A 19,325-nucleotide genomic window follows, 5' to 3' on the forward strand; every position below is an offset into this window, starting at 1 on the left:
ACACTAAAGCTTAACAAGGAAAATGTTATGAGCAGACAGTATGTATAATACTTTTTCTCAGAAAATAATGTTATCAGACAGTGTTGAGTCGCTTTTGTTGGATTCTTCTAAATGTCACTGATTTAAACAGAGGATTGTTTGAAATGCATTTGCACGTCTGAAAGGGGCCAAAAAGACAAAAATCACATCCCTATTGTTTGAAAGGCTTGTAGACCAAGTAGGTGTTAGCATGCATTTGTGTTGAGATCTTCTATGCTTTGAAATTTCAGAGAAACCCCAAAAAGAATATGTCCCCTTTTTCTTTTTCTCCAATATCAATAAAGGATTGTATACCATCCCAAGAGAATATATATAAACAGATGAAGTTTGGTTTTTGACCTTTTTCATTTACGGCAATTATTTTTTTCTTCAAGAGGGTATTTGAATACATGACCTCCAGTGTAAAAGCGTTAGTGTTAATTTGGTATTATTTATTTGGGGTGATAAGTGATTTTTTTAAAAATTTGAGAAGCACAGTCCGTTTGGTAAATTATGAGAAAATCACTTATTGTTAAAAATTATTGTGAGAGAAAGCTATAAGGGAAAGCAGCTAATGAGGTGCTTTCATTTTCTGATTATACAGGAATCAGTTTCAAATAGGCGCTGGGTTTAATGATTATGCGGTAATCATTTTCTGATTATGTGGGAATTAGTACCAACAACACTTTTAACAAAAAGTTTACCAAACGCCAAATTGCTTTCTCTCACAGCAAATCTGACAATGATTATTTTTACAGCACATCAATGCCAAACTAACCCTAAGCTCTAGGGTTCGCTTCTTTGTCACAGCACCTTAATTTTACTTCATTGAGTTATGGACTTGTGAACAAGGGACTGATCCTCAGACCAAGTTGAATGTTGGACCAGAGCGCATAAGAAGATCCCTTTTTCTTTTCTTTTTTGGCTTGGAAGCAACAGCAATGAAGTCTTGTAGACCTTGAATTTTTATTGAAGGCCTTAATGGTCAAGCTCGATTTATTTCAGGCCCAAACAATGTCCATTGTTCTTCTGTCACAGACATATTCAGCAAATTTTGGCTTTATTCTCTCCCCTGGATTCCAGCTAGCCAGCCAACTAGCTTGTTTGATACTTAAATGAAGAAATAAAAGTTTGGAAAGTGAAAATAAAGCGTCAAACATTTCAACATCATGTCCAAGCCACCAACCCACCACAAGAGCCCTTGGCCAATCTACAACTACATGCTGGCAAATCTTATCAAGAATTGCAGACCAAGTGGTGGAATTTGTTCACCTAATTATTAATGACATTCAACACGTCAAATAATAGTCAACCATTGACAAACACTTACAAAGCATAAGAATTTCTCTCCTTTTTGTGTTAAGAAGAAAAAAGCAGAGAGACGAAGAGTCTGCGGCAGAATCAGAATGTATGTGACAAGGCCTTTTTCCATGTTCAAAAACTCCCCTGCTGATCTCTCATTGCCTCCACCGGAGGGTCCAAACTCTGGTATTCTTGTCGTCCAAGATGAAGAAGCTACATGCTGTTTTGGGTTATTCAACAGCGAGATGATCAAAGACCTGCCTCTCCCTCAGAACAAGAACCTGGAGCTTTACTATGCAACAGGGTTTTATCCCAACAGAAATATGCGTTTCCACAAAGTTTTCTTCATCCCAGTTCTTAATCAGCCTTTGTCTTCCAACCGCTACTATGCAATATATCCATATGGGAAGGATAGAGGGTAAGCAAGCACACATAAAACAATCCCATATCACATTGATTTTTAAAATTTAATATGAGGGTTTATAATTATAACTGTGTTTTTTGGTTTGTTCGTTTTGCAGGGAAGCCTACACAAGCTCAAAAGAGGAGGATTTGGAAATGGACACGTGCTGTTTTGCAGGTCGTAACGATGTACTACCGCAGCATTTTGATCCCCGGAACTTACATCAGCAATATGAGATTCATCTTCAAACAAGAATCATTAATGTGTCAGGTGGTTTTGTAGCCAAATCAATGGCTCAAGATGGGTTTCCTCCAGAGGCATTGTGGAGGAAAGGGTGGAAACTCAAAAGCTCAACGTTGAATGAATTCGAACTTGGTGATGCACCAGGACTAGACACCGCCCTCCGTGCCTGTCTTCCAGATTTCAATTTCCCACTAAAGCCTGTGGTTGTAGGGAAGTGGTATTGTCCCTTCATGTTTGTTAAGGAAGGGACACCAAAATCTTTGAGAGATGAAAGAACTAGGGCAATGTATTATGAGATGACACTTGAGCAGAAGTGGGAACAAATATTTGCAAGGGATCATCATAGTAACTACCATGATCAAAGCAATGCTGTGGCTGTGGATGCTGTTGTGCAAAGTGAAGTGGTTATGGTTGCAGGGAGGGAAGCTGTGTGTGATGAGAGAAGTGTGGGTGATGGGGTGATGGAGTTTAGGAGTTTGAACAATGTTGGAGAAGAGACAAGGGTTGGGGTGAGCTTAGCAATTGTTGAGAGAATGAAGTGGGAGCAAGGAAGGGTTGGGTGGGTTGGTGGGGATGATAAAGGTCTAGTGAGAGTGCAGAGGGTAGAGGAATATGAGGGGAAGGGTGAGTGGAACAAGTTTGGTTGTTTTGTATTGACTGAGAGGTTTGCTTTGAAAAGAATGGATGGAAACTTGGTATTTACCCATGATTTCAAGCACACTCATCAGTTTAGGAGCAAATGGGAATGAAAAAAATATGCAGTTGTTGTATGCATACCAAAAACTTCAAATTGGGTTTTTTGTTTTCTATACATTTTTGTAGCTTGTGGACTCAGTATGCCTTCTGAGAAACTATTTGATTTATGGAAGTGTAAACTAAGACTTTTAAATCGCAGGAATGTTCACATCATTTTGATCAATGTGTTTACAATGTCCCCTGTTTTGTTCCTAACAATTCTTACAAATTAAGGCTTCTGAGTTTGACCATTCCACTGGATTGAATCTTCAAGCATAACCAGAATTACCAAAACATTGGACTGATTCTCAGTTTCAAAGCCAAATTCGAGTTCAAACATATCTTCCTCATACGGCTCAAGTTTTTCTAATGATACGGAGGACTCAGAATTGAAAGAAAATATCAAGAATTCCTTACTTTTGGACTGCTTCAAAGTTCAGATCTTTTTGATTCACAGCCAATCATTGGTCTTCCACTTGGCATCAAACTGTTGGCATCCTCATCTTAACGAAAGAAGCAGGAAGAAAGCTCAAGACGAGGGTAATTTCTTCGCAGGTTCCATGTCAAAAAGTGAACGAATAAATCCACCTTCCTTGTCAAATAAGTTCCATTAGACACGCTCTTAATAATAGTCAAAAAGTTGATTTGTAATATGAATAAAATGAATAAATCACCCATAACTTGTGCAAATTGTATACGCAAACTTGAAAACCTTTCATATTATAAATAAATCAGGATTTATATGATCCCTGGGACCAAAAGTACAAGAAGCAAAAAGTTGATCAAGAAATTTAGAGAGAAAATGTACGTGACAAGGCCTCTTTCTATGTATCTCAGGGACCCTTCCATGGTCACCTTGCCACCCCCAGAGGGTCCAAACTCAGGTATTTTGGTCATCCAGGATGAAGAAGCGGAGCCAACAGTTTGCTTTGGTTTGTGTAAAGGCCACGAGCTCCATGACCTGCCTTTCCCTCAGAACAAGAATCTAAAGCTTCGGTATTCCACAGGAGTGGGAGAAAACCGACATGTTTCTCATTTCTACACTGCCTTCATTCCAGTTCTTAACCAGCCATTGGCTTCGAATCGGTACTATGCTATACAGTCGCGTGGAAGGCTTAAAGGGTATGCATGCTATCTCAAATTGAACTTAATTCTAGTATTGTAACCAATCCATGGAAAAAAAAAAAATTTGAATGAACTTATTGACACTTGCAGGCAAGCATACACCTGCTCAACAGAGGAGGACTTGGGAACCTGCTGCTTCTGCACTTTTGTAAAGGACGTACCCTCACAGCCTTTCAATCCCAATAACATATACCAGCAATTTGAGATCCAGCTCAAAGGAAGATTCAATCGTGGCTTTGTTGCCAAAGCCATAGCTTCAGATGGGTACACTCCGAAGTTTCTTGGAAGAAAAGGGTGGGAAATATATACCTCAACTCCTCGTGACTTCGATTTAGGTGAAGCACGAGGTCTTGACACTGCACTACGTGTCCGCCTTCCAGATTTTGACTTCCCATTATCGCTTACAAGCTCGAACCCCGTGGTTGTGGGGAAGTGGTATTGTCCCTTCATGTTCATTAAGGAGGGTACACCAAAAGATCAAATGAATAGGACCAGGTATTATGAGATGACACTTGAGCAAAGATGGGAACAAATATTTGCATGTGACAGTAGTAATAGGGAAGGCAACGCTGTGGTTGTTGATGTTTCTGTGCAAAGTGAGTATGTTGCTGTTGCTGGGAATGTGGAAGCTGTGCATGAAGAGAGGGATGTGGCTAATGGGCTTATGTGGTATAGGGGTTTTAACAATGTGGGAGGAGAGAGCGGTGTCGGGTTGAGCTTAGCAATTGTGGAGAGGATGAAGTGGGAGCAACAAAGGTTTGGATGGTTTGTGGGGAATGAGAGGCAAGTGAGAGTGAATAAAGTAGAGGAGTTTGGGGGAATGGGAGGGTGGAGGAGATTTAGTTGCTATGTTTTGGTTGAGAGGTTTGTATTGAAAAGAATGGATGGAAGCGTGGTCCTAACTCATGGTTTTAGACACACTCATCATATCAGGAGCAAATGGGAGTGAGATTTTTGCTCTTCTTTTGGTTTGGGGATGGCAAAATCCATTTTGCCCTGTTTTGATTAGTCCCCATTGATCCTTGGAGATTAGTTATTTGATCCAATGCAGTAATATTCTTTATTATTATTATTATTATTTTGACGTATTTCTTTAGCTTGGTTGAAATTTTCAAGATTAGCCGTCCACAAGAAGTTGAAGGTTAACTGATTAATCAAACTATTAAAATAAATTTAAATCTATATCCCTATGATGTTTAATTTCAATCTCAGACACAGGCATTAAGCTTTTAAAAAAGACCTTTCTAGCTTATATGGTGATTGAGAAATACGTGAACCTTCCTGGTAGGTTCATTAAGAAGATTAACAACACTGGCAACACAAGAAAATTATAATTAAAAGTTTTTTTGGATGTGTTCATTAGCTTGATTGGAATTTTCAAGATTAGTTGTCCACAACAAGTTAAGGTTAACTGATTATACCAAAGTATAAATATTTATCATTGTAGAGAACCCACAAGAGCCCTTGGCCAATCTACAACCACATGCTGGCAAATCTTATCAAGAATTGCAGACCAAGTGGTGTAATTTGTTGAATGGTATTTTAGTCTTTTTATTTTTAAGAAAAAAAATAGAAAATATAATAAAGAGACATCTCTCTCCCTTTCTTACCCATCCCAAACCCACCGGCCTCAAAAACACATTGCACAGAGCTGCCCCGCGGGCGCCCCCCCTCCCCTCTGTGACCATGTATACATTTTTTTTTATAATAATTTTTTCATTTTTAAAATACCATTGAAAATAAAAAAAGACTAAAAAATTAAAGTAACATTTCTCTTAAATTTTCTTTAAAGTAACAAATTAAAATTGAGTATATGTTGAAGTTACGTGTCTACAAAAATCTCAATTATTAATAGCATTCAACACGTCATATAATAGTCAACCATTGACTATGTCAATATCTGTATTCACTTCTTCTCTGGGATGGGATCGACCCTCCAAGAAAACTTACAAAGCATAAGAATTTCTTTCCTTTTTGTGTTGAGAAGAAAAAAGCAACCCCCCAACAAAATGTATGTGACAAAGCCTCTGTCTCTGTATAGAAGGTCTCCTCAGTCACTGTCGTTGCCACCACCGGAAGGGCCAAATTCTGGTTATCTTGTTCTCCATGACGACGAATCGGTGGAGATAACATGTTGCGGATGCGCTGATGATCGGGTTAAAGACCTGCCTTTCCCTCAGAACAAGGATCTAACAGTTGGATATGGCTCAGATGATGACGAAGTTACATTCATCCCAGTGCTTAGTCAGCCCTTATCTTCCAATAGATACCATGTGATACTTCGGACAGGGAAGCATAAAGGGTAAGCATAAATTTATAAATATTTATATGATTAATTTTCAGGCGGCGGTGTTACTGTCACACTGAAATGTTCTCTGTACAGTTTAATAGCTGTGTTGAGTTTAATTTGCAGGGAAGCGTGCACAAACTCAAGGGAAGAGGACATGGAGATTGTCTGTTGCGGCTGTACCAATGTTCCAGATGCTAAACCAAAACCACTGGAACCATCAGACGTAAATCAGCAAGTTGAGATCGTTCCTAGGGAGCGTGACAGGGGTTGCTTTGTTGCCAAGTCTGTTGATCCAGATGGGTTTCCTCCTTCCTTCTTGAGAAGAAAGGGGTGGACTGTGACCATGCACACACCCCGTCATTACCGATTGGGTGAAGCCTCAGGACTCAACTCTTCACTACGAGCAAGCCTTCCGGCGTTCGATTTTCCATTATCACATGACTGCTCTGAAGCTGTGTTTGTTGGTAAGTGGTATTGTCCTTTCATGTTTATCAAGGAAGGAGGGGTGAAGCTGAAGGACCAAATGAAAAAATGCATGTTCTATGAGATTAGTCTTGAGCAAAGATGGGAAAAGATTTTCGATAGCATTAATGAAAATGTTGAGGGAAAAAATAAAGGTGCTGTGTTTGTGGATGCCTTTGTTCAAAGAGAGGTGGTTTTTGTTGGTGGAAGTGAAGCTATTTGGGATGAAAGAAATGTGAGTGGTGAAGGGTTCATGTTGTTTAAGAGTTTTGATGGTGTGGGACGAGAAACAAGTGTGGGATTGAGCATGAAAATTGTAGAGAGAATGAAATGGGAACAAGAAAGAGTTGGATGGGTTGGTGGGAATGAAAGACGAGTGAAAGTGGAGAGAGTAGAAGAGTTTGGGGGGACAGGAGGCAGGTGGAAGAGATTTGGTTGTTATGTGTTGGTAGAGAGGTTTGTCTTGAAGAGAATGTCAATAGCACTACTCGCATATGATTTCAAGCACACACACCAGATTAGGAGCAAATGGGAATGACAGAAACTTAAACTTTGTCGTTGCCATTCTCATTAGCGTTCTCATTCCACTGGCATCTACCTTCACATTTTAATTTGATTGGAACTTTCAAGAAGTTGCCCACAAGAAGTTGAAGATCAGCTGTTTAATCAGATTAGCAAAGTAAATTTTCATTGTAAGGGCACCCCCAATGGTTGGGGCTCTAAAAGAGATTGATAGAGCCTCTTTTAGAGTTCCGATGGAATTTTTGGAGTTCTAAAAGCATCTCTCTTACAGTGAGAGGATCTATATTATATATATATATATATATTTATGATGTAATTTAATTTAGGTGCTATTTTTGTTTCTTGTTAACTTATTTATGTTAGTTTTATTTTTGTGAACATTTCAACTAAAAAAATAAAAAATTGGACAAGATTTGAAAACATGGTTTAAAAAAAAATAAACCTGGCCGTTTAGAACTTGAGGGTTGTAGCCTGAGTCAACTTTACAAAAAGAAAAGAAAAGAAAGAGACAAGCTTGTTGCAATTGGCCAAGTGATTAAAAAAAGGGATTTGAAACCTGGTCAGCAACTATGACTCTGTCGAGTCGCAAGGCAAGTGAGCCAAAAAATTGTTGGGCTGGCAGCTTTTTCCAGATATGGTCCTCACCGAGTTTTAAGGGCTGCAACCGGGTAAACCGATTCGGCTTCAACAATTTAAAGCCTCAAATTTACACCATTGGGAAAGATATTTTTTCAAAGAGTTGTTATTTATTAGAGCCCAAAGGTGGTGCAACCCATTTTAAAGCCCCCATTGGGGATGGCCTAAAGAGTATGGATGTGATGTATAAGGGGGCTCATTATAATATCTTCAATAATTTTTAGTTCTTCGCAATTAGTGTAACCTTAACACTGAAAAATTATCCACAAACAAACATCAAACTTGAAGACTTAATTCACCTTTCCATATAGATGCTGCTTGACACTCAGTGGCAAAGTTAGTTCTTCGTCGTGTTATTCGTTTCTTTTAAGAAAGAGTCATAAATTTCCATTTGAATTATCTTCTTCAGAGACTTCTGGTCCTTTGGACCTTGGACACTCTGATGTTTGGATGTCTCCACTTTTATCTATTTATGGTTTTTGTTATTTTGTGATTTTTGTGGATGATTTTTCATGTTATACTTGGATTTTTCCTCTTAAATTGAAATCCGATGTCTTTTCTATTTTTGTTCAGTTTAAGCAACTTGTTGAGAATATATTCACTACTAAGATTAAATCATTTCAAACTGATGGTGGGGTGAATATATTAATAAGCAATTTCATACCTTTTTTGTCTTAACATGGCATTTTTCATCGTTTTTTGTGCCCGCATCATCCTGAACAAAATAGACTTGCTAGACGAAAACATAGACACATTGTTGAAACTGGACTCCTATGTTAGCCAATGCTTTCATGCTTCTTTCCTATTGCGCTGAGGCTTTTCACACTGCTGTCTATTTTATTAATAGATTGCCTTCTCACATTTTGGGCTTGGTTTCTCCTTATCAGCGTTTATTTCATCATGAACCTGATTATATTTAAAATGTTTGGTTGTGTTTGTTTTCCTTATATTCGACCATACAATTAAAATAAACTTAAACTTAGGTCCACTAAGTGTGTTTTCCTTGGTTATGCTTTGAATCAATGTGGTTATCAATGTTTATATTTGTCCACTGGTTGTATGTTTTTATCTAGGATGTTATGTTTGATGAACTATCCTTCCCTTTAAAGATGATCTTGCTTTGGCAAAGGAATCCCCGGTCTCCATGTCCTCGATTCCCCTTTATATTGATGATACCCCTCTCCTTGCCTACTCCGTCTCTTAACTCACTTGACCCTCTCCTAGTTCACCTGACACGGCTCCTTCCGGTCCTCTTGATCTAGAACCAGCACGCCTATAATCTACCCCTACCCCACCTCAGCTACCTTCCCCATCCAGCCCCCACCTACTGATTTGCTGTCCCCTTTTCCTTCCATCTCTCCTGCCTCGATACTCACATATACTCGTAATCCTACCCTTGCTATTTGTACCTTCCCCTCTCCTTCTACCACCCTGCCTAGTTCTCCTTCCTATCTGGCTATGGATTCAGCATCTTCCTCTAATGCGCTACCAGATACTTCTTCTCCTCCAACTTTGGTAAGTGCCCTTCCTCCAGGTAAGGTAACTCGGGCCATGGATGGCATCCAGAAACCCAATCCCAAGTATGCACTTATTTTTTATGTTAATAACTTGTCTATTGAGACTTCTTATTACAGTCAGCCACATAAGTTTCCTGAGTGGCGTCAAGCCATGACTGAGGAATGTATTGCCTTGCAACGCACTGGGACTTGGATCTTGGTCCCATATCACTCTCAGATGAATGTTCTTCCGCATCAAACGACGGTCAGATGGTACTATCAAGCACTATAAAGCTTGACTTGTTGCTAATGGATTTCACCAATCGGAAGGTATTGATTATGGTGACACATTCAGTTATGTGGTCATTCACTCTACCATCTGTCTTGTTATTGCTTTGGCTGTTCATTTTCACTAGTCTATTCGTCAGCTGAATGTTCAAAATGATTTTCCGCATAGTTCTTTGACATAGGAGGTGTATATGCGTCAACCTTCTAGTTTTATTGATCCTCAGAAACCTGATTATGTTTGCCGCCTTAACAAATGCTTTGTATGGCCTTAAACAGGCTCTGCGTGCATGGGTTCAATGTTTTTCTTCTCATTTGCTGACATTGGGTTTTGTTGCCTCAAAAGCTGATTCTTCTCTCTTTATATTTACTGATGCCTCAATTTTAATTTATTTGTTGATTTATGTTGATGACATTCTGGTTACTGGCAATAATGATGCTAGCATTGTCTTTTTCATTGCTAGTTTGGGCAAGTTGTTCTCTATGAAGGACTTGGTGTTGGAAGTTTAAATGAAATTCAAAAATATTTGTCCCACATTGGTAGAAAGTAGAAAAAGTGAAGTTTTTATAAGTGTGGAAGTCCTACACTTAACAAATGGAAATGGGCCAAGTGGAAGCCAATTGGGCTTCAAAAACGATTTGGGCTTTGGGCACTTTCATATTTAAATTAATTTTTTGGTTTCGAGTTAATAATTTTTTTATAATTCGGATTAGTTTATTTAACTGTTTTCTAACAGTTGACTCTTCTGATAAGGTTTCAGAGGTTTATTTAAATCGAACAAAGCCTCATTTGTTTGAAAAAACATTATACAAGCATTTCACGGGAGGCAGTCACCTGTAGAACTTCAAGCACCGAGAAGAGGTGAAATTACTGTCTTTAGGACATTGCATAAAATATGCAAGCCTCTATCTCGAATCCAAGTCATTTTTATTTGTTGTTGTTTACTGTATTCTGTATTACAATTTGTATCTATTTCGTTGATATTGTTAATATATAATTATTTTAAATAGTCACTGATTATTGTTTTTCTAACACTTAGGTCCCCTCCACTATTTTCTGGGCATGAAGGTGACTCGTACTTCTACTGATGATCATTTGTCTCAGTCTAAATGTATTTTGGATTTACTCAAGAATGATTGCAAGCCTGTCTACACCTGCTATCTCTGGTCGACATCTTAGCCTTTTGGATGGTGAAACTTTCTCAGATGTCTTTTAGTACCGTAGTGTTGCTGGGGCCCCTCAGTACCTTACCTTGACACGCCCCGGATATTACTTTTGTTGTTAACCAAGTTTGTCAATTTATGCATAGTCCTATCACTCTTAATTGGATTGCTGTCAAACAGATCCTCCATTATTTAAAGTCCACTTATGCCCACGGCCTCGTCTGCCGACCCAGTACTATGGCCTTGACGGCCTTTTCTGATGCTAATTATGCTAGTGATCCTGATGATCGTAAATCCACTGGTGGGTATTGCATTTATTTGGGTTCAAATTTGTTTTCTTGGAGCTCCAAGAAATTAACAACGTGGTGTTTCTCGCTCAAGTACGGAGGCTAAACTAAAAGAGGCCACTGGCGTTAACGCAGGAAAGTGACTAATTATAGGGATCTTTATTATGTAATTACTTGTAATTGATTGTAAAGTTATACACTTACCTTATGTATCCAACAACTAGGGTAAATCTACTGCTTCTTGTAAACTATGGGGTCGTTTGGTACGGCCGACTGTCATGGACTGGACTAAATTCTGGGACTGTATTGGATTAGCTCGGATTGGCCTAAGCTGGATTAAGTACTGGCCTCCGTTTGGTGATGCATCGGACTAAGAAGCTGGATTGTAAAAATAGTGAAAACCTATGTTTGGTACTGTGTTGGACTAAAAAAATTATTTAAATATTTAAAATTAATTAGGAATCTTGACCTAAAACTAAATAAATACTGCAAAGAAACCAACGAGATATGTATAATTTATTATATAAAAAAAATATTTTTTAAAGACAAACTATCTTTATCTTTTATCTATTTTTTCTTTCTTTCTTTCTTTTCTCTCCTTCTCTTTTCTTCTTCCTTCCTAGACCTGTTTCTTTTTTCTCTTTTCTTTCTCCCCCCCGATCTCTCTCTGGTTCTCTCTCTTTTTTTCTCCAATATTGACACAACATTGGTATCCCTTTTTTTCTATATCCCCCTCCCAAACCTTTCTCTGCATCCCTCTCATTTTCTCTCTATTCTTCCCCCTTCTTCCCCCCCGCCTCAACAAACACCCCCCCTTCCCCCTCCCTTTTTTTTTGGTTACAGAGGGGGTAAACGCCCCAAAACAAAAACAATTAAATATGACAAGGGGAGGTCTGGCAGGACCTTGAGCATCAACATCTAAAATGGCTCTAAGGAAGGCAGGAGTTTCTTCAAAAACATCGAGGCCATGATTAAACTTGTGATTGGCAGCCAAGGTCTCTTGTTCCCTTTGAAGTCACAGATCCTCATCTTCTTCGAAGTCACAAATCTCCATTTGGTTTCACTGAGCCACGGTCAATGGTTGGTAATTTTTCGAAAGGTTCAATTGGGTTGTGGTTCCACTGGGTTTGATTTGGTGGTGGTTGATTCAAGTGGTTGAGTTTGATTTGGTGGTGGTTGGTTGGTGTGACTGGGTTTATGGTGGTGATAATTCTAGGTGAAGAAGAAGAAGAAATTGATTCTTGAAGCTTGGATATGGATTTGGTTTTGCGATTGGATTAGTCGGACTTGCGCGTCAAAATAGCACGCTCGCTATTTTGCGAACTCATTTCAGCCTCTCTGTATAAGGAGAGCGAGTGAGGAGGTTTTTTAACTGTTGGACTCCACAATCCCATTTAACTTAGTCCCCCATTTTACCAGACATGGGCTTCAAGGCTTATTTAGCATAGTCCAGTCTAGTGAGGCATACCAAACACACCCTATATATATTGCAACATGCTGGCTGTGGGTGTGCAGCAGCCTTCCCTTGCTTGAGATTCCTTTCACCCTTCTTTCTTCTTCTGCATCTATGGTGAGCCAATTCACAACAAAGAGAATGTCAATGAATGGAAGCTTAGCACTACTCACGTTTGTTTTAACCACACCCACCAGATTAGTAGCAAATGGGAATGAAAGAAACGGAAACTTTGTCATTGCCATTCGCATTCTACTGGCATCTACTGCTACATTATTTCAGATTGATTGGAACTTTCAAGATTAATTGCAAACAAGAAGTTGAAGATCAGCTGATTAATCAAATTAACAAAGTAAATTTTCATTGCAAAGAAGTATAGATGTGATTTGTAAAATGACTTATAAGCACTATCTAATTTTTTGACACATGTCCATTAACTTAACCTATACAAAAACTTCACAACTTTTAAAATTTATTAACTAAAAAAGAAATAAAAACTTCACAACTTCAACCTTTAATCCTCTTTGGTTCCAGGGGCCACCTCTCTAGTTTCCTCTTTCGGCTAATAAACCGGGCTCCTATCCCCTCTACATGTTGTGGAGAGCTTTCATCCCAGTTTTTATTGGAAGTATTGTAGCTGATAGCTGTGGTTAGCGTGGTGGCTGCTAGCTGTGATTGATTTACACGTCCTTAATTTAGGGAATTTGATCTTGTTGCTTGTAATTAGAGTTTTCCTATAAGTAGGGGTTAAAGTTAAGGTTGTGGTGTGTTGGCCAACAGCTCTTAGACTGACCAATGGTTCTTAACCTGACCGGTGGATATTAACCTTCCCTGTGTAATCTTGTAAACAACATATAATGAGAATATATATTCTCCCCATTATTTTCCACAGTTTTTTTTGCTGAGTTTTGCTTCCTTTGCTTTTGCAAGGTTCTGATTTTTCCCCAGTTTTCTTGGGGTCTGCTCTCCAGCCTTTTGGCTGGGTTTTTGAATCTATGTAGATCTGATGCCTTAATCTTTTTGTGGATTTGGTTTGAAGTGGTTATTGGATGTATTAGAGCTTTGTTTCTTTTTGGAGGTAGAGTTCCAAAAAGATCATGAAAGACCAACAAATTCTGCGTTAACAAGGAACCAGAAACACCCAAACCGGAAGGGACTTACCGCTCAACATTCACCCGGTCAGAGAAGGCCACAGCACCTCCAAAAATCCACATGATCTCACAGCACCCAAAAAAGGAAGATTCACCATGACTACACCAAAAGATGAAATGAGTAGGACCAGGTTAACCGATTAATCAAACTATTAAAGCTTTAATCCGTATCCCTAGGATATTTCAATTCAATCTCAGACACAGACGTTAAGCTTAAAAAAAGACCTTTCCAGCGTATGGTGATTGAGTAATGCGTGAACCTTTCCTGGTAGGTTGTACAAAGAGCCAATGAAATTTGATTTGATTTGATTTATTTTAGAGTACAACAATGACAAATTTGGAAGTATTTAAGCCGGACAATACTTGGCCCTTGGGTTAAGATTAACAAAGCCGGACAATACTTGGTCCTCAGCCCTGAACAATTTTCTAAATTATAATTAGACTGACTTTGAATCTCGAAGAGTTTACGTGCCTTCTTAGAAGTTTGACTTCATGAACCCTATAATTAAATTAATACTCCTTGCAATCAAGCAAATTAATTACTCCTTCCTGGTATATGCTGCAAATTCTGTCTTAGCTTTGTTTGCATGACTAAAACAACGTGGTACAAGGACATTTGAAATTCTTTGAGCCGATGTCAAGACCAGATTAACAACAGGAGAAAAATCTCCATCAGTTTATTAATTTTAAAAAAATGAGTATTAGTTATGAACCTAGGAGTTTACGAACGTTCTCAAATGTTTGAAGTCATGAGACACAAGGAAATGCTATAAATAAATAATCTCTTGAATCAAATCAAAAGTGAGCTGGTCTTCGTTTTCTTATTCACCATCTCCTAATTCCTTGGGCAACAAGTAACACCACCCTGTTGATACGTTGACACTGGCAACACAAGAAAATTAACTCTAATATTATCAGCACAAAACAATTTTTTTAAAATTAGAATTAGATTAACTATGAACGTAGGAGTTTGTGTTCTTAGAAGTTTGACTTCATGAACCTATAATTAGTCCCCAATGATGCATGGAGATTGGCATAGTTGTAATTCATCAATTGGAATATTTTTAATTTTTAATTTTTTGAATAGGTAGATTTCATTCCATTAGAAAGTGGGAATAATGGGCATGTTATGCGTAGCCTCGTTAAAACCTTTTCGGAGAAAACCACATGGGAAAAATTTCGGCGTAGGAAAGAGTGCCGCACATGCCGAAGAAGTACAAAACTAGAAATAAATTACATAACATCAATGAACAAAACATCCTGTAGGAAATCTGGTGTATCAGTAACCCATTCTGCCACTCTCTGGGAGTACAGAGTATAGCAAGCCAAGCGAATTGCAACCCCATTAGCATTCCTCTCCGTATACCTCAAACAGACACTCTCTTCAATCCTCAATTAAGTATCCTAGGTGGGACGGATCAGCTTGGCCCTGAATTTTTCTTTTATCAAATAATTGTTTTTTGGATATGTATTTCATTAGATTGGTTGGAATTTTCAAGATTAGCTATCCACAAGAAGATAAGGTTAACTGATTATATTAAATTATAAGTTAAAATTTATCATTGTAGAGATGAGTAATAACATACACCCCCCAACAGACAGACATTAGGCTTAAAAAAGACATTATATATGGTGATTATTGAGAAATGCATGAACATTTCCTGGTAGGTTCTACAAATTCTGACTTATCTTTGCTGCTTGTATTATTGTATGTCTAAAAAGGACCAATGGAATTTGATTTGATTTATATAAGAGTAGAACAATGACATTTGAAGTATTTTAAGAGCCGGACAAGAAAATGAACTCTAATAATGTTGATTAAAATTTTAAGCTACACCAACAATTTATAAATACTCTCAGCGCATAGGAGTTTATGTGCGTTCGAAGACATTTTCATCAAGCAAATTTAAAGCTAGCTGGTCTTCCTTTTCTTGTTTGCTGTCTTCTAATTCCTTTGGTAACAAGTAACCCCCCGCCAAAATGTATGTGACAAAGCCTGTCTCTGTGTATAGAAGGTTTCCTCAGTCACTGTCATTGCCACCACCGGAATTCTGGTTATCTTGTTCTCCATGACGACGAATCGGTGGAGATAAAATGTTGCGGATGTGGTGATGACTGGGTTAATGACCTGCCTTTCGCTCAGAACAAGGATCTAACAGTTCGATATGGCTCGGACGAAGACAAAGTTACATTCATCCCAGTGCTTAATCAGCCCTTATCTTCCAATGGATACCATGTGATACTTCGGAGAGGGAACCATAAAGGGTAAGCTTATTTATAAATATTCATATGATTAATTTTCACGCGGCGGTGTTACTGTCACACTGAAATGTTCTCTATACAGTTCAATAGCGGTGTTGAGTTTAATTTGCAGGGAAGCGTGCACAAACTCAAGGGAAGAGGACATGGAGATTGACTGTTGCGGTTGTACCAATGTTCCAGATGCTAAACCAAAACCACTGGAACCATCAGACGTAAACCAGCAAGTTGAGATCGTTCCTAGGGAGGGTCGTATCGTAGGGGTTTCTTTGTTGCCAGATCTGTTGATCCAGATGGGTTTCCTCCTTCCTTCTTGAGGAGAAAAGGGTGGACTGTGACCATGCACACACCCCGTCATTACCGATTGGGTGAAGCCTCAGGACTCAACTCCTCACTACGAGCAAGGCTTCCGGGGTTCGATTTTCCACTATCACATGATTGCTCTGAAGCTGTGTTTGTTGGTAAGTGGTATTGTCCTTTCATGTTTGTCAAGGAAGGAGGGGTGAGGCTGAAGGACCAAATGACAAAATGCATGTTCTATGAAATTAGATTTGAGCAAAGATGGGAAAAGATTTTCCATAGCGTTAATGAAAATGTTGAGGGAAAAAATAAAGGTGGCTGTGTTTGTGGATGCCTTTGTTCAAAGAGAGGTGGCTTTTGTTGGTGGAAGTGAGGCTATTTGGGATGCAAGAAATGTGAGTGGTGAAGGGTTCATGTTGTTTAAGAGTTTTGATCGTGTGAGAGGAGAAACAGGTGTGGGATTGAGCATGAAAGTTGTAGAGAGAATGAAATGGGAACAAGAAAGAGTTGGATGGGTTGGTGGGAATGAAAGACGAGTGAGAGTGGAGAGAGTAGAAGAGTTTGGGGGGACAGGAGGCAGGTGGAAGAGATTTGGTTGTTATGTGTTGGTAGAGAGGTTTGTCTTGAAGAGAATGTCAATGAATGGAAGCTTAGCACTACTCACATATGATTTCAAGCACACACACCAGATTAGGAGCAAATGGGCATGACAGAAACTTAAACTTTGTCGTTGCCATTCTCATTCGCGTTCTCATTCCACTGGCATCTACCTCTACATTTTAATTTGATTGGAACTTTCAAGAAGCTGCCCACAAGAAGTTGAAGATCAGCTGATTAATCAGATTAGCAAAGTAATTTTCGTTGTAATGAATATAAGTGTGCTCATTATAATATCTTCAACTTTTAGTTCTTCGCAAGTGTAACCTAAACTCAAAAATTTATCCACATACAAACATCAAACTTGAAGACTTAATGCACCTTTCCAAACAGATGCTGCTTATTACTAAAAGACATTGAGACATTAAGCTTGTAGAGCTTGCTAGTGTAAGGTGATAAGGAAATGTGCGAACCTTCCTGGTATATGCTACAAATTCTGAGTTGGCTTTGCTTTGAGCCGGAAGGACAAACAAACACCAACAGTAGACCAGTCAAGATTTGACAACACAACCACCACAGCCAACAACACACCCCACACCCACAACCCCCCTACCCACACCCCCCCGGCGCGCCAAAAACAAATAAAAGGGCAAGATAAGATTAAGGCATAATTAATAGTGGAAAAATCTCCATCAGGAGTTAACGTACGTTCTCAAATGTTTGAAGTCATGAAACACAAGGAAATGCTATAAATAAATAATCACTGAAATCAAATTTTCATCAAGCAAATTGAAAGTGAGCTGCTCTTCCTTTTCTCATTCACTGTCTTCTAATTCCTTTGGCAACAAGTAACACCCAACAAAATGTATGTGACAAGGCCTCTGTCTATGTATAGAAGGTCACCTGAGTCACTGTCCTTACCACCCCCAGAGGGGCCAAATTCTGGTTATCTTGTGCTCCATGATGAAGAATCCGATGAGGTATCATGTTGCGGATGCATTGATAACCGGGTTAGAGACACGCCTTTCCCTCAGAATGAGGATCTAACAGTTGGATATGGGTCAGATAACGACCCTGTTGCATTCATTCCAGTGCTCGATCAGCCCTTGTCTTCCAACAGATACCAAGTGATCCACCGGAGAGGGAGGCATAAAGGGTATATATATGCATGTTATATACACTATTCTTATGATTTATTTTCGCGCTACCGGGTCACACAGAAAAAAACTGAACTTAATTTGCAGGGAAGCAAGCACAAATTCAAGGGAAGAGGACATGGGGACTGGCTTGTTCAACAGACGCTATGTTCGAGATGTTAATCCAAAACCGTTGGATCCATCAGACATATATCAGCAAGTTGAGATACTTACTGGGGATAACTACTACAAGGGTAGTTTTACTGCCAAGTCTGTTGCTCCAGATGGGTTTCCTCCTAAATTATTGAGGACAAAAGGGTGGATTGTGACCAGGAGCACACCTTATGATTACCAATTGGGTGAAGCCCCAGGGCTCAACTCTTCACTACGAGCAAGCCTTCCAGGGTTCGATTTTCCACTATCACATGATTGCTCTGAAGCGGTGTTTGTAGGTAAGTGGTATTGTCCTTTCATGTTTGTCAAGGAAGGAGGGGTGAGGCTGAAGGAACAAATGAAAAAATGCATGTTCTATGAAATACTACTTGAGCAAAGATGGGAAAAGATTTTCGATAGCGTTAACGAAAATGTTGAGGGGAAAAATAAAGGTGCTGTGTTTGTGGATGCTTTTGCTCAAAGAGAGGTGGTTTTTGTTGGTGGAAGTGAAGCTATTTGGGATGAAAGAAATGTGAGTGGTGATGGGTTCATGTGGTTTAAGAGTTTTGATGGTGTGGGAGGCGAAACAAGTGTAGGGTTGAGCATGAAAGTTGTGGAGAGAATGAAATGGGAGCAAGAGAGAGTTGGATGGGTTGGTGGAGATGAAAGGCAAGTGAGAGTGGAGAGGGTGGAAGAGTTTGGAGGGACAGGAGGCATGTGGAAGAGATTTGGTTGCCATGTGTTGGTAGAGAGGTTTGTGTTGAAGAGAATGTCAGTGAATGGAAGCTTTGCGCTACTCACCTATGATTTCAAGCACACACACCAGATTAGGAGCAAATGGGAATGATAAAACTTTGCCCTACATTTTCCAAGATTCGTCTACATCCCATGTCTATGTAATGGAATGCCATAGTTGTATATAGAGATTGCTTTGCTGGTTCAAATGTTACCTCTTTGATGATATAATGATTATTACGTACTTGAATTACTTAACACTTCAATTTAAAAAAAGAGAGAGTTAATAGAAAGCCATTTGTAAACCAACATGAGATTATTGAAGGTTTACTTCTTGCAATCACCATTAGACGGTTAAAGATGAGCTAACAATGTACTTTAAAAAGCTAATGTTAGTCGAATGATCGAATTAGTCATTAAGACATTTTATTTTTCATATACTTAATTACATTATATTTTAGATAGGTGACTGGTAATAATTGGTCTACAATGTGGAGTAATCAAACAAATCCCTTGGAGGATAATGAGATGATGGTCATAATTCGAATCCCTTCAATTATAAAAAAAAAAAAA

At 38.9% G+C, this 19,325-nt stretch overlaps 4 protein-coding genes and 1 pseudogene across 4 annotated transcripts; all 5 read left to right on the forward strand.

Annotated features, from left to right (window-relative positions):
• The first annotated feature begins 1,318 nt into the window (after positions 1-1,318).
• On the forward strand, positions 1,319-2,952 carry LOC117621100. Its single transcript, XM_034351430.1, has 2 exons — positions 1,319-1,738; positions 1,842-2,952. The coding sequence occupies exons 1-2, from the start codon at positions 1,425-1,427 to the stop codon at positions 2,713-2,715; spliced, it is 1,188 nt and encodes a 395-aa protein (XP_034207321.1). The 5' UTR covers positions 1,319-1,424; the 3' UTR covers positions 2,716-2,952.
• Positions 2,953-3,442: 490 nt separating this feature from the next.
• LOC117616662 lies at positions 3,443-4,914 on the forward strand. The gene is made up of 2 exons (XM_034346049.1): positions 3,443-3,823; positions 3,917-4,914. The coding sequence occupies exons 1-2, from the start codon at positions 3,444-3,446 to the stop codon at positions 4,773-4,775; spliced, it is 1,239 nt and encodes a 412-aa protein (XP_034201940.1). The 5' UTR covers position 3,443; the 3' UTR covers positions 4,776-4,914.
• Positions 4,915-5,697: 783 nt separating this feature from the next.
• On the forward strand, positions 5,698-7,421 carry LOC117615941. Its single transcript, XM_034345160.1, has 2 exons — positions 5,698-6,128; positions 6,240-7,421. The coding sequence occupies exons 1-2, from the start codon at positions 5,749-5,751 to the stop codon at positions 7,114-7,116; spliced, it is 1,257 nt and encodes a 418-aa protein (XP_034201051.1). The 5' UTR covers positions 5,698-5,748; the 3' UTR covers positions 7,117-7,421.
• An 8,131-nt stretch (positions 7,422-15,552) lies between these two features.
• LOC117617352 lies at positions 15,553-16,841 on the forward strand (annotated as a pseudogene).
• Positions 16,842-17,591: 750 nt separating this feature from the next.
• Positions 17,592-18,864, forward strand: LOC117617360. Its single transcript, XM_034346696.1, has 2 exons — positions 17,592-17,884; positions 18,027-18,864. Exons 1-2 carry the CDS (start codon positions 17,592-17,594, stop codon positions 18,862-18,864), a joined length of 1,131 nt encoding a protein of 376 aa, XP_034202587.1.
• The last annotated feature ends 461 nt before the right edge of the window (positions 18,865-19,325 follow it).

The sequence above is a fragment of the Prunus dulcis genome, chromosome 1, assembly GCF_902201215.1.
Source record: "Prunus dulcis chromosome 1, ALMONDv2, whole genome shotgun sequence".
NCBI lineage: Eukaryota > Viridiplantae > Streptophyta > Magnoliopsida > Rosales > Rosaceae > Prunus > Prunus dulcis.